Source organism: Canis lupus, chromosome 7, assembly GCF_011100685.1.
Source record: "Canis lupus familiaris isolate Mischka breed German Shepherd chromosome 7, alternate assembly UU_Cfam_GSD_1.0, whole genome shotgun sequence".
Lineage (NCBI taxonomy): Eukaryota > Metazoa > Chordata > Mammalia > Carnivora > Canidae > Canis > Canis lupus.
The window spans coordinates 25,523,160-25,542,052 of NC_049228.1; the positions used below are offsets into that span (position 1 = coordinate 25,523,160).

Below are 18,893 nucleotides of genomic sequence, written 5' to 3' on the forward strand. Positions count from 1 at the left end.
AGATGATTTCATTTGCCATTCCATTTTTTTTTGAGTTGTTTAATTCTTATTATGTCAGACAAGTTTATTGGTATATTGAAGTTATGAAGAATTGATATTAAAAAAACTGCTGAAAAACACCCTTAGTAACAAAAGGTGTTCATTTTGGAATCCTCCATTTAGTTCCTATTCTCCATGAAATTTAGTAGTCATCTTAAAGGCAAAATTGTTTGAATGCTCAGACTTGTAGACTTTATTGTCTGTTCCTTTCTTGATTCTATATCAATGTTACCAAGCTTTGCTATTCTTAAGAGTTACCATACAGAGTTGTATACAGAAAACCTGCTTTAAGGGGTAATTTTGATTATTTGTGATTTTTGCTTTATGAGCTAAGTTTACAGCCAAGTGTCTACATAATGTATAACCCTACCATAACACAAAGTATGTTAGAAGTCAGGATGTATAGTATGAGGCTAAGTCTTAAAATGGAAGGGAGAGGCTTCCTTAGGTAATCAGTTTTTATACAGCAAGTTGCTACTTGTGTCCACCATGCTTTGACAAATCTCCATGAGGTATATTTAAGGAATTAATATAACCAGGATGACCTCTTTCTATTGAGCAATTACTATGTTCCAGGAACTGTGCAGAGCACTTGACACACATTATCTAATTAAATTAAAATTATGGCAATAGCCTTGTGAAGTAGATGTTACCACTATATAACATCATATAGTAGATGTTACCACTATATGAAGTCAGATGCTTTAATAGCTAGTCTCAGTACAATGTGGCTTTCAAAAGAAACCTATATTGGAGAGCTTGGAAGAATATTGGAGATTTTTACTTTAGATCTTCTTAGGAACAGCTCAAGGGGTGGCAGCACATCATGGAAAATAACTTTCTAAAAATCCTCCTTATTATCTCTCCCTCTGCCCAAAGTTACACAACCATAAAAGCAGCTGAAAATCTCTTCTTTCTCTGCTCTTGTAATTCCTCTGCTTTGATATTATTTTGCTCTTTTCACCTTCCTCCTTTGTGACCTGGTCCCTCACCATCTACCCTGTTTTCTGACCTGATTCTGTCTCTGTGATTGTTTGTATCAGCTGTGAGGAGCTGCTCCATTGGACGTTGGGTCCTTACCTATCATTACCCTTATTTTATAGATGAGGAGACAGAATCCTCAAGGTCATAAGTAACTTGCTCCAGGTCATAGAGCTGGCACTTGAACCTCCAAAGTATTATATTTAGAATACCATTCTCTTCAATCACTACACTCTCTTGCCTAAGCTTATGATTTGAGAAACTTAGAGCTAAGAATTATCTTTAATATCCTATGTTCCTTATCTTGCAAGTCAAGAAACTGAAGGATGGTTGATTTGGTTGGTGATTGTCATGCAGGTTAAGGGACCACCACCGGTCTTGTCTCCTGAAATCTGGGGGTGTGGAGAATGGGGGGTAAAGACAGTGGTGGGGACTTCCTCTTAAAGCTACAGAGCCAATTATTCATTGACTTTTCATTTCTTTAAAGGGTGGCTCTCAAACTTGAGTGTAGATAGACTCACCTGGAGGACTTGTTAAGACACTGATTTTTGAGCCCCATCCCCAGAATTTCTGGTGTAGCAGGTCTGGAGGGTAGGGGGCTGAGAATTTGCATTTCAAATACGTCTCTGGGCAGTGTCACTGTTCCCTAAGATGATACTTTGAGAACACTTGCCTTCGAGGGTGCTTTTCTTCATTAAATTTTCAGACTTTTTTTCCTCTTCATTGTTCCAGTTAATAATACCACTGCTGATAAATATTGTAGATGTACAGATCAAAAAGCGCCTCCGCTTGATGTATAGTATTACAAAAGGTTATGTCAAAAGTCAAGAGGATACCAAACTTCTAATAAAACAAATTTCCAGCCGAGAATCAGTATATCAGGTGAGAGAGAAGCACTGGTCATTTGGGAAAATAATCACTTGGGTATAGTCATATCTTTTAAGACTACTTCTACATATATTTGGCCCAACAGATAAATTACAACAAGTGAAGAGGATTCAATTGTTTATTATGTTATAAGAGGTGCCTGCAGAGGAGTCTTTGCTCTTTAAATGTCAGGTATCTTTATCAAACTCATTTATGATCTTCACGGAAGAAAATCTACCCTTTGCTTTTATTTTCTGAACACAGACTAGAGACTCATCTGCCTTTGTAACACTCTAAAGGGTTGGGTAAGTTGGAAAGGGCATCATGCAGCAATCAAAACTCAAGTCTTCAAAGTAAGAGTAGGTCTGAAGTGGAGAGAGGAAGAGAGGGGAAAAAGAACAAAGATTTGACAGTGGAAACTTGAAATACTGGTGCTGAAGAATGGCTGAGTAGTAGTATTTATTTATTTATTTTATCATTCAAGACCCTCATTTCCAGGCAGTATGAGGTATGTACCAAATGGGAGATGAGGATGTGAGCATACCAGGAACTTGAAGATGGAGTGAATCACTTCCTGGCTTGGTTCCCTCATGCAAGACTGTCGACCCAGGACCCTCTGCAAACTTGTAGAGCAATGTTTCAAATTTCACATGTGACTGTCTACTTAAGAATATTCAGTGGCAGGGCACTTGAGCAGCTCAGTTGGTTAAGCTGAGTTTGACTCTTAATCTTAGGGTTGTGAGTTCAAGCCCTGAGTTGAAAAAAAAAAAAAAGAATATTCAGTAGCTCTGCATGGCCTGAAGGGTAAGGTCTTTGAATCCAAATACATAGAGAGAGACAGGAGAGAACACGGAAAAGATGGTAAAAGAATAGTCATGCAGAATTTTACAACTCAAAGGTAATAAAATACAAGAATTAAAAGTATCCCTTCCTGCCCTCCACTCTACTGCTTCCCAGAGATAGCCCATTGTAACCATTCTTGTGTTAATTCCTCCACTGCTTGCCATAATAATTTTAATAATGTGCACATGTATTTAATTCTTGATTTATCTCTAAACAGCCTTTATTTACTCTCTACCATGAAGTGTAAAGAGATTAGAATATTCCTTTAGCCTTTTATTTTTCTCCCAATCTTAAATTTTTGGAGCTATTATTTTTACAGAGAAAAGATTTTACATTTTATTCTGTAAGTATAATTATGTCTTCATTCTTTCAATAAATGACTCCATACATGGAGAACTAAAACCTTTACTTTGTTATGATTATATAACATTCACTTTAGAACCTATCATTTGATTCAATCCATAACAAAATATCACTATCATTAAATATCTGCTACTTGATAGAGACTCTTCTAAATGAAACAGTCAAATGGATTGATTTAAAAAAAAATGTTTCTTTAACATTTAACTATCTTCCTCTCGTCCTTTAGCTTATATTCCTTAGCCATCCTTTCTGGAGTCCCATGTGAGCCTCTTTTTTCCTTTTCTTTTTATTAAAAATTCCTATAAGTAGTTTTTTCAAGGTGATGTATGGGCTTACACATGCAAAAGTCTTTGTATTTTGCTCTCATAATTAATCTTTTCACTGTCCAAAACTATTTTCTTGAAGATTTTCATTTGTCTTCAGCATTGATGATATAAGTCTGATTTTACTTGCGCTTTTGTAGGTGACTTTTCTCTCTCCATTTAGAGGCTTATAGAATTTTCTCCCTGGAGTTCTGAATTTTTACCACATTGTGTCTAGGTATAATTAAAAAAAAAGTTAGGGGTACCTGGTTGGCTCCATCAGCTAAGTGTCTGACTCTTGGTTTTGGCTCAGGTCATGATCTTAGAGTTGTGAGATTGAACCTCAAGTTGCACTCAGTGCTCAAGGGGGACTCTGCTTGAGGATTCTTTCTTATTGTACCCCCACCACTCATGCCTATGTGCTCTCTCACTTTCCAAAATAAATAAATAAATCTTAAAGAAATTGTCGGGTTACCTGGGTGTCTCAGTTGGTAAAGTATGGGACTCTTGTTCTTGGGGTCATGAGTTTGAGTCCCACATTGAGTGGGAGACATAACTTAAAAAAAGAAATTAAAATAAAAAATAAACAGTTATCCTACACAGCACTTGGAGCTTTCACAATCAGATCACTGTCATCTTTCTTCCAACACTTCTTTGATTATTCCCTCCCCTAGGTTTCTATTCTCTCCTTTCATCACCCTTTTAAACAATTTTTTTGTATTTCTGGATTTAGACCTTGTTTCAAGTTTTCTTATTACTTCCAAGTCTTTCCTCTTTGTGGTGAGAATCCCCCAACTTGGTTTCTCATGCTCTAAATTTAGTCTGTAGCTGTGTTCATTCTGATATTCAGTCCATCTATTATATTTTCTCTCCTCTTTTTTGACTGAACACTCTTTGATCTCCAAGTACTGTGATTGCTTCTTTTCATTGAGACTGGTTTCCTTTTTCTTTTTTTTAAGCAAATGTGATATTCCATTGAATCTCTTTATTTAAAAATTGTTGTTCTCCTGTATTAGTGCTTCCTTGAGGTTCATTCTTCTCTTTGTCATGTTTGGTTATTGTCTTTCATCCTGTTTATCCTGCCCAATGTTTGGTGACTTTTGGTTACATTTTCAGGTATGTAGGTGAGGGGTCCAGACTGACAAGTATCAATAGCGGAAGGGTATTTTCTCAGCCTAGGAGAGACTCTTGATTTTTAATCTGATAATTTAAATCTTGATTACTAAAGCCCTAGATCTAATGATTCTGTGTATATATAAAATCAGGAATGGGCTGAGCGTTACATCTTCTGCTTGTTGTGCCTATTTTTGTGATGACCATTGGTTACCTCAGGGCCTCAGCCAAGAAAGAGAGGCTCTTTCCTTATTAAATCCAGAAGAGGGAAGGAGGCTATGAAGTTACCTACTTTAATGTTTTAATTTTAATTTCTTTTTTTAAAAAAGATTTTATTTATCTGGTAGAGAGAGAGAGTGAGACAGAGCACACATGAGTGGGGAGGAGGGGCAGAGGGAGAGGGAAAAGCAAACTCCCCACTGAACAAGGAGCCTGATGCAGGGCTTTATCCCAGGACCCTGAGATCATGACCTGAGCTGAAGGCAGATGCTTAACTGACTGAGCCACCCAGGTACCCCTAATTTTAATTTCTAAAACACATAAGAAGACATATTGTTAAATATCTTTAGAATTTAAGGTTTTCTTTTATGATCAGGGACCACTATAGAAAGAGTATAGCTGAATTTTAGCAAGGCATCTAACGTCTTTCATGACATCTTTATAGATAGGCTAGAGAACTATTCTCTAGATTTATTACAGAAATACCAATTATTGGATCAAATGTGCAACAGAATTCTTTCTGTCTTATTGATGTACTTTGAATATTAGAGAAAACAAAAAAAAGTACGGAAAGTCTAGATGGCTCTATAATAGAAGATAGAGCTCATAGAAGAAAATATTTCAGAAACTGGAAGAGGTGGGAAGAAAACAGCAGTCAGTCATGGGAGGTAATGTGTTTTGAGGAGTTTGGGAGAAGGCATTGACATTTGGGGGCACTTGTCTCAAAGTGTAAGAGATAAAACAAATTCCCCTTTGGCATTTATAAAGGAGACTTCAGTAAAGATTTAAATGTTGTGTGGTTGTTTTTTTTTTTTTTTTTTTTTTGAGATGTATTTAGATATCAAACTTGTGTTTACTCTGAAAGTGAGGTGGTTCAAAAACTAACCAGTGGCAGCTCACTTTTAGAGGAGTCACATGAAGGTCCAGGCTTTAAATGATTATGTACTGTTTGTGGGTAGGAGTCAGTTCCTATGCTCTGTTGTGCAGGTCATTCTATAGAGTTTTTACGGAGTTGCTATTGATCCAGTTTGATTTGAAGGGGTCTTGGAAGCTACCTAAGCCCCTGTGCAAGCAGGGTGGGACCACAGTGTGTGGGTGCCATAGACAGGCCATTAATTTGGCACCTTCCCAATATTGACTCAGTGTTATCAAGTGAAAAGAAGCAACTTAATAAAAATTGTATACCTCAATCTTATATTCAAATATAATAAATAAATAAATAAATAAATAAATAAATCTTATATTTATTACATGTGATTTTTCTAGACCAAAACAACAAAAACTTAACTTTAGCTACTTAAACTTTAGATAACAAGCCAGTAGGGGTGCCTGGGTGGTTCAGTTGGTTAGGTGTCAGACTCTTGATTTCAGCTCAGGTCTTGATCTCAAGGCCCTGGGGTGGAGCCCCATGTCAGGCTCTGTGCTCAGTGGGGAGTCTGCTGGAGATTCTCTCTCTCCCCCCACCCCACTACCCCTCACCCCACTCACACATGCATGCTCTCTCTCTTTCTCTCTCTAGAATGAATAGATAAATTATTTTAAAAGATTTTTATTTATTTATTTGAGATATATATAGAGAGATCACTAGTGCGGGTGTAGAGGGACAAGGAGAAGCAGACTCCCTGCTGAACAGGGAACCAGCTGGGGAGCTCAATTCCAGGACCCCAGGAACATGACCTGAGCCAAAGGCAGATACTTAACCAATGGAGCCACCCACATGCCCCTAAAATGGATATATAATTATATAAATATATAAAGCAAACCAGTAAAATAACACTGTATTTGTTATTCTTTCCTGTAAATAGCATTATGCTGTGTATTAATTGGGTGAAGGATTTCAGTCATCTGTACCTGACAATCCTAGGGAACTGTGGATTGTTTGCTGCCAAGTGAAAGCTCCAGAAGATTTAAAGCTGGAGAATAAGCTCCATGAAGAGCAGTGCCTGGGAAATAGGGGGCATCTGACCAATACCGACTGTATGATTGAACACCATGGTTAGCCTTGGAGTAGAGCCATTTCTTCATTATGCCAAGAGTGATCTATAGGAATCATGGAACTAATCAATACCATCATTTCTCATTATTGCAGTTGTTTTTATGCTCCTAATAGACTGGCTGCCCAAAAAGCTGCTCAGTTGGCTCTCTCTTAATGGAGTTTTATCTGTGAGAATTCTCTTTGGTGCACAGTGAAATGCACACTAATCTTTTCTGAGAAAGGCTAGGTCCAGTAGTTATGCAGGCTACTGACTGCACACTATTCACTGTTAACATGAGTGGGAGCATGAGTGAGGAAAGCAGCAGAATTGGCACAGAGGAGAGAATTGAGCTAAACATCTTCCCCAAATCATAAACTTAGTGAGATTTCTTCTTTTTCTCAGATTTTAAAGCCAGATATGCAGTTGGTGTAATAACAGATTAATGTCTTTCTTGACTTCTTGCAGAAATTATATGAAATTTTGGAAACCAACAAACGAGATGCTGTCAAAGAACTAGGTAGGTAGTAGGAATATCTGACTTCCTGAAATCACACCTTATTATTCTATAATTTAACCAAGGTAAGACAAGTTCATGCTTTCCTTCAATTACTCACTTATTCATTCAATAAGCTATTATCAAATGCATGCAATAGGCCAGCTATGCCAAAAATGCATAATGGAGGGTATGAGAGTATCAGTAGACAATTGCAGAAAGTTAAAGCAGGTCATGTGGGCTAGCCTGGGTGGCTCAGCGGTTTGGCACCTGCCTCTGGCCCAGGGCCTGATCCTGGAGTCCCGGGATCGAGTCCCACATTGGGCTCCCTGCATGGGGCCTGCTTCTCCCTCTGCCTGCGTCTCTGCCTCTTTCTCTCTCTCTCCCTGTGTCTCTCATGAATACATAAATAAATTAAAAAAAAAAGCAGGTCATGTATTTGCTATGGGAGCATAGAGGAAAGAATGAAGAGTGTAGAAAGTGTATTAAAGTGGCAAGATCAGATTCCTTAAGTCTATAAGAAAAAGACACATGAAAATTACATTTGACAAAGGGTGTTTTTGTTTTGTTTTACTTTGCTTGCAAAGATACTCAGGAATGTGGGGCTATAAGAGATGTCATTTTTTGAGCATCCATAAGCACTCTGCTTCAGTTGAAGTGTGCAGCAGGAGTCTTAGGATTTTATACAAAGCTTCTTGAGTCTGCTTTCCTCACAAGGGGCGGTAGACCAGGCTCTTAGTGTGTGCAAAAGTTTCTGGGAGAGAGCCTGGCATACAGTAGGTCCTTCATAAATGGAAATTATAAAAGAAATAAAGTAAAACCACTTTGTAAGATGCCATATAGATTTATGGGGATAATACTTTCCAAATCAAAATTGGAAGAACATGGCCTAATGATAAAATTATGAATTTGGAGATGTGTCAGAAATTTTGGCACTGTCTCAAAAAATCCAGGATCCATTATTACCTTTCATATAGGTAGATTTTTATTTCTGTGCTTTTAAAGATTAGGGGCCTAGGGGCTGCTGTCTCATATTATGCTTTAGATTTAGATTTAGTATGTAATATTACAAAGTTCTCTTGATTTAGTCCTGTAAAAGGAAGTACCTGTTCCCACATGGTTACTGCAACTGATTATCAAATGCTAATTATGTTAGGAGCTGTGTTAACAGATTTATATGCATTATATATACATTATATGCATTATCTCATTTAATCCTTAGGACTACTCTATGAGACAAATACTATTATTATCTTCATCTTATAGATAATGAAGCTGTGGTTCAGAAAGTTTAATTTGCCTGAAGTCATATGGGTGGTAAATGGTGAGCTAGATCTCCAGCTAAGGTGTACTTGACATTGAAACCCAAGTTCCTTTTTTAAATTTTTTTATTTTAAGTGGTTTCCATACTCATTGTGGGGTTCAAACTCATGACCTTGATATCAAGAGTCAAGTGCTCCATTGACCTATGCTCCTGATTATGCTATTCTTCATTTTACCAACCAGCTCATTTCAATTAAAAAAAAAAAGTACCTTCCAGATGTCAGGCATTCTGCCCATGTTAAGATGAGAGAGTTTTGGCCATGACTCACAGTCTAGTTCATGACTTCTTGTGTTCATTAAAGAGGAAAAGATACGTGCTTTGATCTCAGAAAGCTCCATGAGCAGAAGTCCAGGGGCTCTTTCATTAAGTCATTTATTCACCCAACAAAGTTATATGATATGTTGGATGAGAAATAAGTAAAAATCAAAATATCACAATGTTGTAAGTTCCACAGTGGAGATATGTAGGACATGCCATGGGAATGAGGCAGAGAAAGTGATTTTTCTCCTAGCTAGTAGAGGAAGCCAGTTTTCAATGTTCTCATCCATAAAATGGAGTTGAAAATAACTCTAGTCCTATCAGCCTCACAAGTTCTGTATGAAATAGGAATGACAGGTATTGAATAAATACTTTGGAAATTATAAAGTATTAAACAAATATAAGTTATTATTGTGATTATTGCATTGTTTGCTTACTGATAGTTTTATTTGCTTCAGGACTCATAGAGCATGAGGGTCGTGATGTTGTCATTGCTTTGAAGACTAGGCAGGCAATCCGGAGGGTTATTGCTAAAGCTCTGAAAAACCTCACCTTCCTTTGGTCAAGAGGCATTATTGATAAACATGAGGGCATCGAGATGAATAAGGTAATGAAGCAGTTTTCCATGTTGCTTGATTCCATGGGCCCAACACTCAAGCCTGCACTGTTACTTGAGCAGAGTGTAATGAGTGAGGAAGATTAAATCAAATTTTAACTCTAATTTGCTGATAGCCTTTGTTAATGCCAGTGGTAGCTAGCGCCAGTGCTACCTGGTGCACACCATATCAAAACTGTTTGGTTGCAAGTAACAGAAACTAACCTGAGTTAGGCTTAGCCAAGAAATAGGGCTAGGGGTTTCTTATAAAGACACATGATGTCTTACCGAACCCACAGTAGCCAGACCATGTGGCCAGGCCTTAGAAGTGACTTGACTATGGATAGAAAGCTTTCCAGATTCTCCATTTCCTATCAGAGTTGGCATCTTCTTTGGCTCCCTCTACAAGCTCAACTACATTTTTCTGCTTCCCTGTCTACTGGTGGAATGTGTACTGACTGGTCCTAGCAGCTGTGGCAAGGGAGTGGGAATCACATAATGTTAACATCATAGGGAGAGGATCAGCTTGTGTGTATGTGTGCTTGTGTGTTTTGGTGGAGGTCAGGGAGGGGACAGTTCTGAGAGGAGAGGAGCAGGGAAGGCACTATCAATAGCTGATAAATAGACTTTTGAAAAATGATAAATGTATTTGCAAAAAAATTAGGGACGTAAGACAGAGGAAAACATGTTTAATATTTAGTACTATCACCCCATCACATGTGCCATCTAGATCATTTATTTGTGCAAATGTGATTGTTCTTTCTATCCTTTGCAAGAATCTGTTTCCTAGCATGCAGAAACATGGAAGTTCCGGTCTTACATTCTGTCTGTGTTGCTGTTCCGGGTATCACATGCTTTTCCTTGTCACTGGCAGCTCCTGGCCAAGTTTCACAGGCACTGTGCTTCTGGTCATTCCCTGGACATAGTCCCCTCTCCATGGTCCCCAAAGGGAAATGGGTGTGGGACAGGCCAGCTTTCCCCTTTAAGGCTCTATCTCTTTAGACTAATATCATGGTAAAGGACTAAATGGGTAATATGATTCTTCCTTAGTGTCTGATAGAAGGAAGAAAAGGGCTAGTACAGTATTCTTCAAGCTATACCTCAACACACACTGTGTTTTCTATTCTATTTTTTTCATTCATCACTTTGAAGGCTATATAAGATTCAACTGAGTGCTTGATACCCATTAATTTAAATAAATAAATAAATTATAGCCCTTATGAAGAGAGAGATCTTTTTCCTATAGGTTTGTTTAGAAAGGTAATAGGTAAATCAATCATTCAATAGTTACTTATTGAATGCAATACTGATTGTCTAATTGTCAGCCACAGAGATGTAATTATCTTCCAATTCATAAGGAGCTAGTTGTAAGGAGTTGATTAGCTAATCCAATTTAATTGAATAAATATATGTTGAATACCTGGTATGTACCATGGACTCTTAAGGAGATTGGAATACTTAATACACCATTGACCCCAAAGTCCATGGGCTCTTCCTCATTCTTTCATTTAGTCCTTTATTCATGAAGTCAACAAAAGTTACAAAATAGGAAGGTGAGGCAGATAAGTAAAAGTAATAATATTATAATGTAATTAGTTCCATAGGGAGAGTTGTAGGGTATGCCATTAGAATAAGATAGACAGGTGATTATCTCTTACCTTATAGGGAAGCCAGAGAAGATTTCTGAGAACCCACAAAACTGGAACTATATCCTTCAAAATTAGAAGAATTTAGAGAAGTAAATTCATACATATGTATGTATGTAAGTATAGAAGTAAATCATACATATGTAAAAGATTTGAGAATATGTGGCATTAAATTGTACAGTAACCAACTGTGAAGTTTAAGTGATATGAAATTAAGACACAGTGGAATACAGTGTTAACTGGATTATAGAGATACTAAATTCAATATGAGTTAATATATCAATTCATAAATTCAATGAGTTAAGAGAAGAATAGGGACCAAAAAAGGTTAGAGGATAATTTAAGTAGGGTGAAAGAAACTCAGTCAAAATCAAAATAAGCTTACATAATGGTAGTTTTGTTAGATTTCCTAAATTTTTACCTATTGTCCTTTTTCACAGGATATGATCATCATTATTTTGATTGTTTGTTTTCAGGTATTTCTTGCAAAAATAAAAGCACTGAATAACTTTCCAATGGCAATTCCACCACCTACTCCTGACAAATATCTTCATAATATTGTTTGGCTGGAAAATAAAGATGTTCTCATTGAGTTCTTCAAGGTAAAGATTCTGTCTTCTATTCTGGCTCAGGTTTGATAATAATTATTTTCCACTTCCTAATGTAAGACTAACAAAAAAGCATATTCAAAGAAAGAATCCTGTGATGGCTAATGAAGGGTAAGCCAAAATGGAGGCCCAGCAAAACCCGGAAGAGTAGATATCATTTTGAGCCAAAGGGCAAAGATGGTTTTCCACAGTGGCTTATCTGCTTAGGATAAGGTATCTGTGCGACTCATTATTAACCAATTCCATATTACTTTATGTTGTAGAGTTCTGGACTTCCCGATACGCACTCTGAAAAAGACTTTTTTTTTTTTTTTTTTTTAAAGCATGAGTCTCAAGTTTAAATTACTATACAGGCCAGGCAGATGATATAAAAGTAAAACAAGCTGTATACAGTATTATAGGGAACAATGAGAACTGTGGCATATTCCAGAGTTCATGCTCTGTCTAAAGTCAGCTGAGTGTTGCTTTGCAATTTTAGACTCTTTCAAGAAATATTTTTTGAATATCCTCTTTGTGCTGGAGACTGTTCTAGGTTTGAAGATATGCCAGTGAACAAAATAGATAAAGTCCTTGCTTTGGGTTTTATATTATATGGATAGAGATGGACAAAAAATACACCAACATACACAAATATATAGTCTATTAGATCATTGTCAATGCTACGGAGAAAAAGGAAGAAAAGGAAATATAGTGGGGAAGCTATTTTATATGGGATAATCAGGGAAGGCTGCTTGAATAAAGTGACATTTGAAGAGAGATCTGCAAGCAATAGTATACCATGTAGATAATCTGAGAGAAGAGCATCCCAGGCAAGTGCAATGCTTTGGTGTGGAGTGTGCTGTTTGTTCAAGGAACATCCCCCAAAGCCCCTGTGGCAGAAGTAGTGATGGTGGGACCAGATGAAGCTGGAATAGTTGCAGAGCATGAGTTTGTAGAACTCTGTAGGCCAGTATAAGGACTTCGGCTTTCACTCTGAATTAAATGGAAACATATGGGAAGTCTTCAAACAGAGAAGTGATATGATCTAACTTACATTTAAAAGTGACCACCTTGTTGCTGTGTTGGGAATAGGCTGTAAGCGGACAAGGGCAAGCCAGAGAGATGATTCCTGTAATGGAGGCAAGAGGTGATGGTGGCTTGGATTAGTGCAAGTGGTAAATAGACTCTCGATGTCTTGAAGGTAGAGTTGATAGGTATTTATGGAAGGAGTGTTAGGGAGAGAGGACAACTTCTGGGATTTTAGTCTGAAAATAGAATGGAATTCCCATTGACTTAGAGAAGATTTATATGGAGAGGACAAGCATTTGATTCTGAATGAGTTAAATTTGAGAAAGCTATTGGACATCCAAATGGAGATGTTGAGTAGGCACCTGGAATTCAGGTGGGAGGCCAAATGGGAGATAGAGATTTTGGAGTTGTCCAGAATAGAGATAATATTTAAGGTATGAAGACTTGATGCACTAATTTAAGGAATTATTATGGACATCCAGGAATTGAGTCTTGGGCTATCCAACATTTAGAGTGAAGATGAGGAGGAATTAGGAAAAAGAATAGAAAAAGAGAGCAGATTTCTGGTTACCTAGTAGAGGATGGAGGGAGGGGGAATTGAAGGAAGATAGTCAAAAGGTACAAACTCCCAAGTTATAAGATAAACGAGTACTGGAAGGTGCTGTACAACATGATGGCTATGTATTTAACACTGCTGCATGGTATATTTGAAAGTTACTAAGAGATTAAATCCTAAAAGTTCTGATAATAGGAAAAGAATTTTTTTTGGTAACTAGATGAGGTAATGGATAACTAAACTTGTGGCAATTGTTTCATAATATATGTATGTCGAGTCATTATTCTGTATACCTTAAACTTGAACAACTTCATAGAACTGGGAAAAAAAGAATTGAGGAGGTGGGAGGAAAACTAAAGGAGAGTAGTATTCTAGAAGCTGAGTGAAGAAAGTAGTTCTTAAAGGAGCCCATAAGCAACTATGTCAACTGTGGCTGAGGTCAAATAAGATGAAGATTGAAAATTGACTATTATATTTAATAATGTAGAGGTCAGGTTTTTAAAAGAAAATCCATAGATCTGAATTTTTATGTGAAATTTCCAAATTTTAAAAATTTGACATCAATTTAGAATTTTGAAAATATCATGCAGGCCAAACAAAATACATCCTTGGATTGGATGTGACTCATAGACTACCATTTTGTGGCTTTGGTTTTATTTTTTAAATTATTTTTTAATTTTTAATTTTTTTAAAGATTTTATTTATTTATTCATGAGACAGAGAGAGAGAGAGAGAGGGAGGGAGAGAAGGGCAGAGACATAGGCAGAAGGAGAAGCAGGCTCCATGCAGGGAGCCCTATGTGGGACTTGATCCCGGGTCTCCAGGATCATGCCCTGGGCTGAAGGTGGTGCTAAACCACTGAGCCACCTGGGCTGCCCTGTGGCTTTGGTTTTAAGTGGTTATTGTATGAATTATAAGGCTTATAACGTTTTCATCAACCAATCAAAACCTCTGTTAGATTTTTAGAATCAGGAAAACACTGTGACAAAGAATGGTGTTTGCTTTACCACAAATTTAGTTGTACCATGCTTTGTGATCTAGGCAAATAGATATATAAGGCATTTGTTTGTCCACAATTAGGGCATTTTGCTTGTTTTCTAGAAAGACAGCAATCATAATGAGATTCTACTGAGCTTTGAATATCTTTTTTGCTATACTAATGTTTCCTTCATACCAGAAATTTTTGAATTTTTCTTTTGAAATTGATCTGAAATTTACTTGAATTAAGACTCTTTTGGTTGAAAGTAATAAAAACTTACTTGAACTAGTTTAAGAAAAGGGGAAGTTGACCTGGAAAGACAATGGGGTGGTGTATAGAAGCTGCTAAGAAATAACTAACTAACTATGGGCAGGGTAGGATTCAGGCCAGCTCAGGAATATTATTGGTGGGCTTCTGTGGACCTTTCTTCTAGTACTTGGATTTCATGGCTCAGTTCTCAATTCCCAGGCTCTTTGCCTCTCAGTTCAAATTCTTGAGAGAGAAATCCACCTGGCCTAATTTGGGTCTGATGTTCTGCTTTGGCAAGTACAAGTGTGGCTGCAAGAAGGAGGAGGAAATCTGATGGGATGGATGGCCAGCGGCCAAGGGATAGTTGGAAAATAGATCTCAAATAAATAGTCCTGAGAGATAGGAGATGGTCTTGGACTGGGAAGAAGGTATCTCAAAGGTGTTTCTTATAATTTGCATTCTGCTTAGTTTTGTTAAAATCCAATTTAAGATAAAATTAGAATTTGGTTCTTTATAGGTAGTAATTTTCCAAATGTAATTAACTGACCATCCAGCAGTGACTGAGGAGGAATGGGAAACTGATGAGAAGAAGATCACTCTATAAATTAATGATTCATAGATACCTAAGGTGAACCTGTCACTGGGGCACAACCTTCTTCCTGTCCCTAACTTTCCAAACCTCTGTAAGGCTGTTGGACTTTCTTAACCCCCTTATTGACTTCCCTCACTCTAAGTGCCCCCTTTCCTTAATATGTTGTAATATGTTGGTTCTTCTTTTTTTTTTTAAAGATTATATTCATTTATTAGAGAGAGAGAGAGACAGAGATAGTGAAGGAGATAGCACATGAGAGAGAAGGGTGCAGAAGAGAAGAGGGAGAAGCAGGCTCCCCACTGAGCAGGGAGCTGGATGTGGGGCTTGATCCCAGAACCCCGAGATCATGACCTGAGCCAAAGCCAGATGCTTAACCGACCAAGATACCCAGGCGCACAAATATATAGGTTTTTGACAGCCATTTCAATTGGATTTTACCAGAACAAAAATTGTGATGAATTGGGAATACACAGGCATTATTCTCATTAGGGACAGCCCATGGATTATGTGGTTAACTAAAATCCACAGTAAACAAAATAAACACCGCTGATTGTAGGCTGTAATTTCAATCTTGGTTTCCATCACAGCAACAATACTTAATTTTAACTACTACTCCCTTCTTTCATCCTCCAACTGATGTGGTTAATTAAAAACGTAATGGTCGGGACACTCCGGTGGCTCAGTGGTTGAGCATCTGCCTTTGGCTCAGGCTGTGATCCTGGGGTCCTGGGATGGAGTCCTGCATCAGGCTCCCTGCAGGGAGCCTGCTTCTTCCTCTGCCTGTGTCTCTGCCTTTCTCTGTGTGTGTCTCATGAATAAATAAATAAAATCTTTCAAAAAAAATCCTTTAAAAATGTGATAGTCTATAATGATAAGCCAAAAGTCAGTGGTAGAAAACCAAAGTCTGAACAATATAAACGCTGGATAATTGGCTTTAGGTGACTTTTTAAAAAAAATTGTGAAGCCATCCATGCTGGTTTCAACACTGAATTCAGAAGTACATGAAGTAAAAAGTGAAAACTCGTCACTCCTACCCCATACTTAGAGATAACCACTGTGAATGATTTAGAGATATGTTTCCTACATATCTTTGAAAAATGCAAATCTGTCACCCTGATGCTTCTGTTAAAAACCATTCTGTTGCTCCTCCCTGGTTTTGGGAAAAAGCTCAAACTCTTAATGTTAAAGAGGCCTGGCTCTGGCTCATCTCTCCAGTCCTTGCTCCACTGGGGCTGCAGGATGACTTTCATGGGTCCTGGCACTTTGGCCTTAGTGAGCCTCTTCCCACATAAAAAAATGACAAAAAATTCTACTTTATGACTGTGTTAGTATAAAGATGAATTATATATTAGTATTAAATGTTTTAGTATTAAAATATTTTCCTCAACCTAGAAGTTATTTATTCTCTTTTGGTTTAAAAAAAAAACTAGAATGTTGTGAGTTGCTAAAGTATTGGGAATCCTACACACTATGGCTACTGAAGCTAAATTGATAACTCAGTGCTGGTCCACACTCCTCCCTGTGTGAGACATACTGAATCTTCTGCAGTTACTCCACGTGCAGATGTTCTATTTGCCTTTGGGTCTTCACATATACTGAGTCCTCTGCCCTGAGTGATGTTCAACTCATTGTATCCTGGCTATCTGTTACCCTTTCTTCAGGCCTCAGCTTAGCTCTTCCTTCCTCTTTAAAGTCTTCCATGGACACCCAAGACAGGGTCCTGTGGCCTTTTTGGACTTTTCCAGAGCATCCTGTCTCCGTCTCCATTGTCCGAAGTTTCACACTTTATTGTAAACATCTACTCAATTGAGCATTTATTGGGTATTTCCACCAATCACTGTGCCTGGTACTAATCACAAAATCTATAGTTTGCTTGCTTGTCCCTTTTTTTTTTTTTTTTTTTTAAGATTTATTTATTCATTCAGAGAGAGCAAAGAGAGAGGCAGAGACACAGGTGGAGGGAGAAGCAGGCTCCATGCAGGAAGCCCAATGTGGGACTAGATACTGGGTCTCCAGGATCACACCCCAGGCTGCAGGCGGCGCTAAACCGCTGCGCCACCGGGGCTGCCCTGGTCCCTTTCTTTTAAAAAAGTTGATGAGGGGGACACCTGGCTGGCTCAGCAGTTGAGCGTCTGCCTTCCGCTCAGGGCATGATCCTGGTGTCTGGGATCGAGTCCTGCATGGGGTTCCCTGCGAGGGGCCCACTTCTCCCTCTGCCTGTGTCTCTGCCTCTTTCTCTGTGTCTCTCATGAATAAGTAAATAAAAGATTTAAAAAAAAAATTGATGAGGTATGTCAGCATGTTATAATTCATTAACAACCAAAGAATATAGTTTGTACGGTTTTTTTTTCTACTTGAAAACCATTTTAGCTTTAAAGTTTTATTTCTATTTAGAAAAGAAGATGATGAAAATTTTGTGTTGACTCTCATTAATTTTTCTTGCAGGAGAGAGCCAAACTTGCCTATTTTGATTATGGAGATGTCATTTGTAGAGAAGGTGAAATGCCACAAGGAATCTACTTAATTATTTCAGGAATGGCAATTGTAAGGGACTATTTATACTTTACTGAAAATTTATTTTGAAATATATGATTTTAACATAAGGAGAAATTTAGGAACCTGGAAAATTTAAAATTTTTATAAAAAGATTTATATATTTATTTTGAGAGAGAGGGTGAGGGAAGGAGGGAGGGGCAGAGGGAGAGAAACTCAAACAGACTCTGTGCTGAGCATGGAGCCCGAACTGCCTCCTTCCCAGAACCCCGAGATCATGACCTGAGCTGAAATCAAGAGCTGATGCTTAACCGACTGAGTTACCCAGGTTCCTTGAAAGTTTTAAATTTTTAACATAATTTCTAAATGAGACCATTTTCACTCAGAGTGAACACTACAGCTGAAAGATAATATCCAACATCTTAAGGGCATTTCTCATTTATCAAAATGCTTTTATAGTCAATACTTATTCCTCAAGGCAATCCTGGGAGGAAGTGATATTTTCCATGATGTTTAGATAGGGAACCCAATACTTGGAGTGGTTGAATTACTAAAGGAAATGACAGTCAAGAGTGAGGGGATGTGGACCGACTGCAGTGTCAGATCTTTACGGAGGTCGAATAGAATAAGGATTGAAACTATGACTTTTACCTAACCAACAGGATACTTTTGCTGATCAGAGAAAGATGTTATAGAGTGAGGAGAATAAGAATCCTTTAGAGTCTGAATGCTGGTAGCTGAATACATACATGGGTGAGCCCCTAGCTTATGGCTCAAATAATTCCTAGATCCTAAATGATGTTTATAAGTAACAAACTCTTATTATAGTGCACATAATATATTTGACTTTCTATTTTGGAAGAGATATTTTCAGACCTTAAAGATATCCAATTGATCATGGAAATAAGCTATTAGGATAAATATAAGACTAATACATGTATAGCACTTATGAAATGTCTCAGGTTTAATCTGATGGGTAGTGAAATGGAATAGAGAGGCCCAGCAAAAGTTAATCGAAATAGGCTTTTAATGGGACGGGCTCTCCGGCAAGGTTTTGGGCCCACAGGGGAGGGAGAGAGCAGGGAAGTCCTGGTCAGGGGAGGGCAAGTGGCTTTTTAGCGGGGGAGGGGTAAGGGGCTGTGTGTCTGGACAGAGTGATAGGTATCAGGCATATTACTGGTGAAATCGGCCTGGGGCAATAACTGCCCATGCCCTTATATGGGGTCTGGGTAAGTATGGTTCAGGTTTCCTGCACAGGTCCAGTCTCCCCCTGATGACATGTCTTGTGGGGGGGGAGTCTGCTGGTGCTGGGAAAGTTCTGAGGTGGGGGCAACAAGGTGGAGGGCCTGCTGCCATTTTGGTGGTGCCTCCCAATCCCCCTTGATCCCG

At 38.1% G+C, this 18,893-nt stretch overlaps 1 protein-coding gene across 13 annotated transcripts in view; it reads left to right on the plus strand.

Annotated features, from left to right (window-relative positions):
* The window catches only part of SLC9C2 (solute carrier family 9 member C2 (putative)), a 96,834-nt gene that overhangs the window by 63,651 nt on the left and 14,290 nt on the right, over positions 1 to 18,893 (plus strand). For 12 of the 13 annotated variants that reach the window (XM_038542484.1, XM_038542483.1, XM_038542490.1 and 9 more), the window contains 5 exons: positions 1,753 to 1,902; positions 7,169 to 7,220; positions 9,237 to 9,385; positions 11,496 to 11,621; positions 17,457 to 17,555. In XM_038542484.1, coding sequence (XP_038398412.1) covers positions 1,753 to 1,902; positions 7,169 to 7,220; positions 9,237 to 9,385; positions 11,496 to 11,621; positions 17,457 to 17,555 — 576 coding nt within the window. The remainder of the gene's footprint in view (positions 1 to 1,752; positions 1,903 to 7,168; positions 7,221 to 9,236; positions 9,386 to 11,495; positions 11,622 to 17,456; positions 17,556 to 18,893) is intronic. The other variant, XM_038542487.1, reaches the window with a different exon arrangement.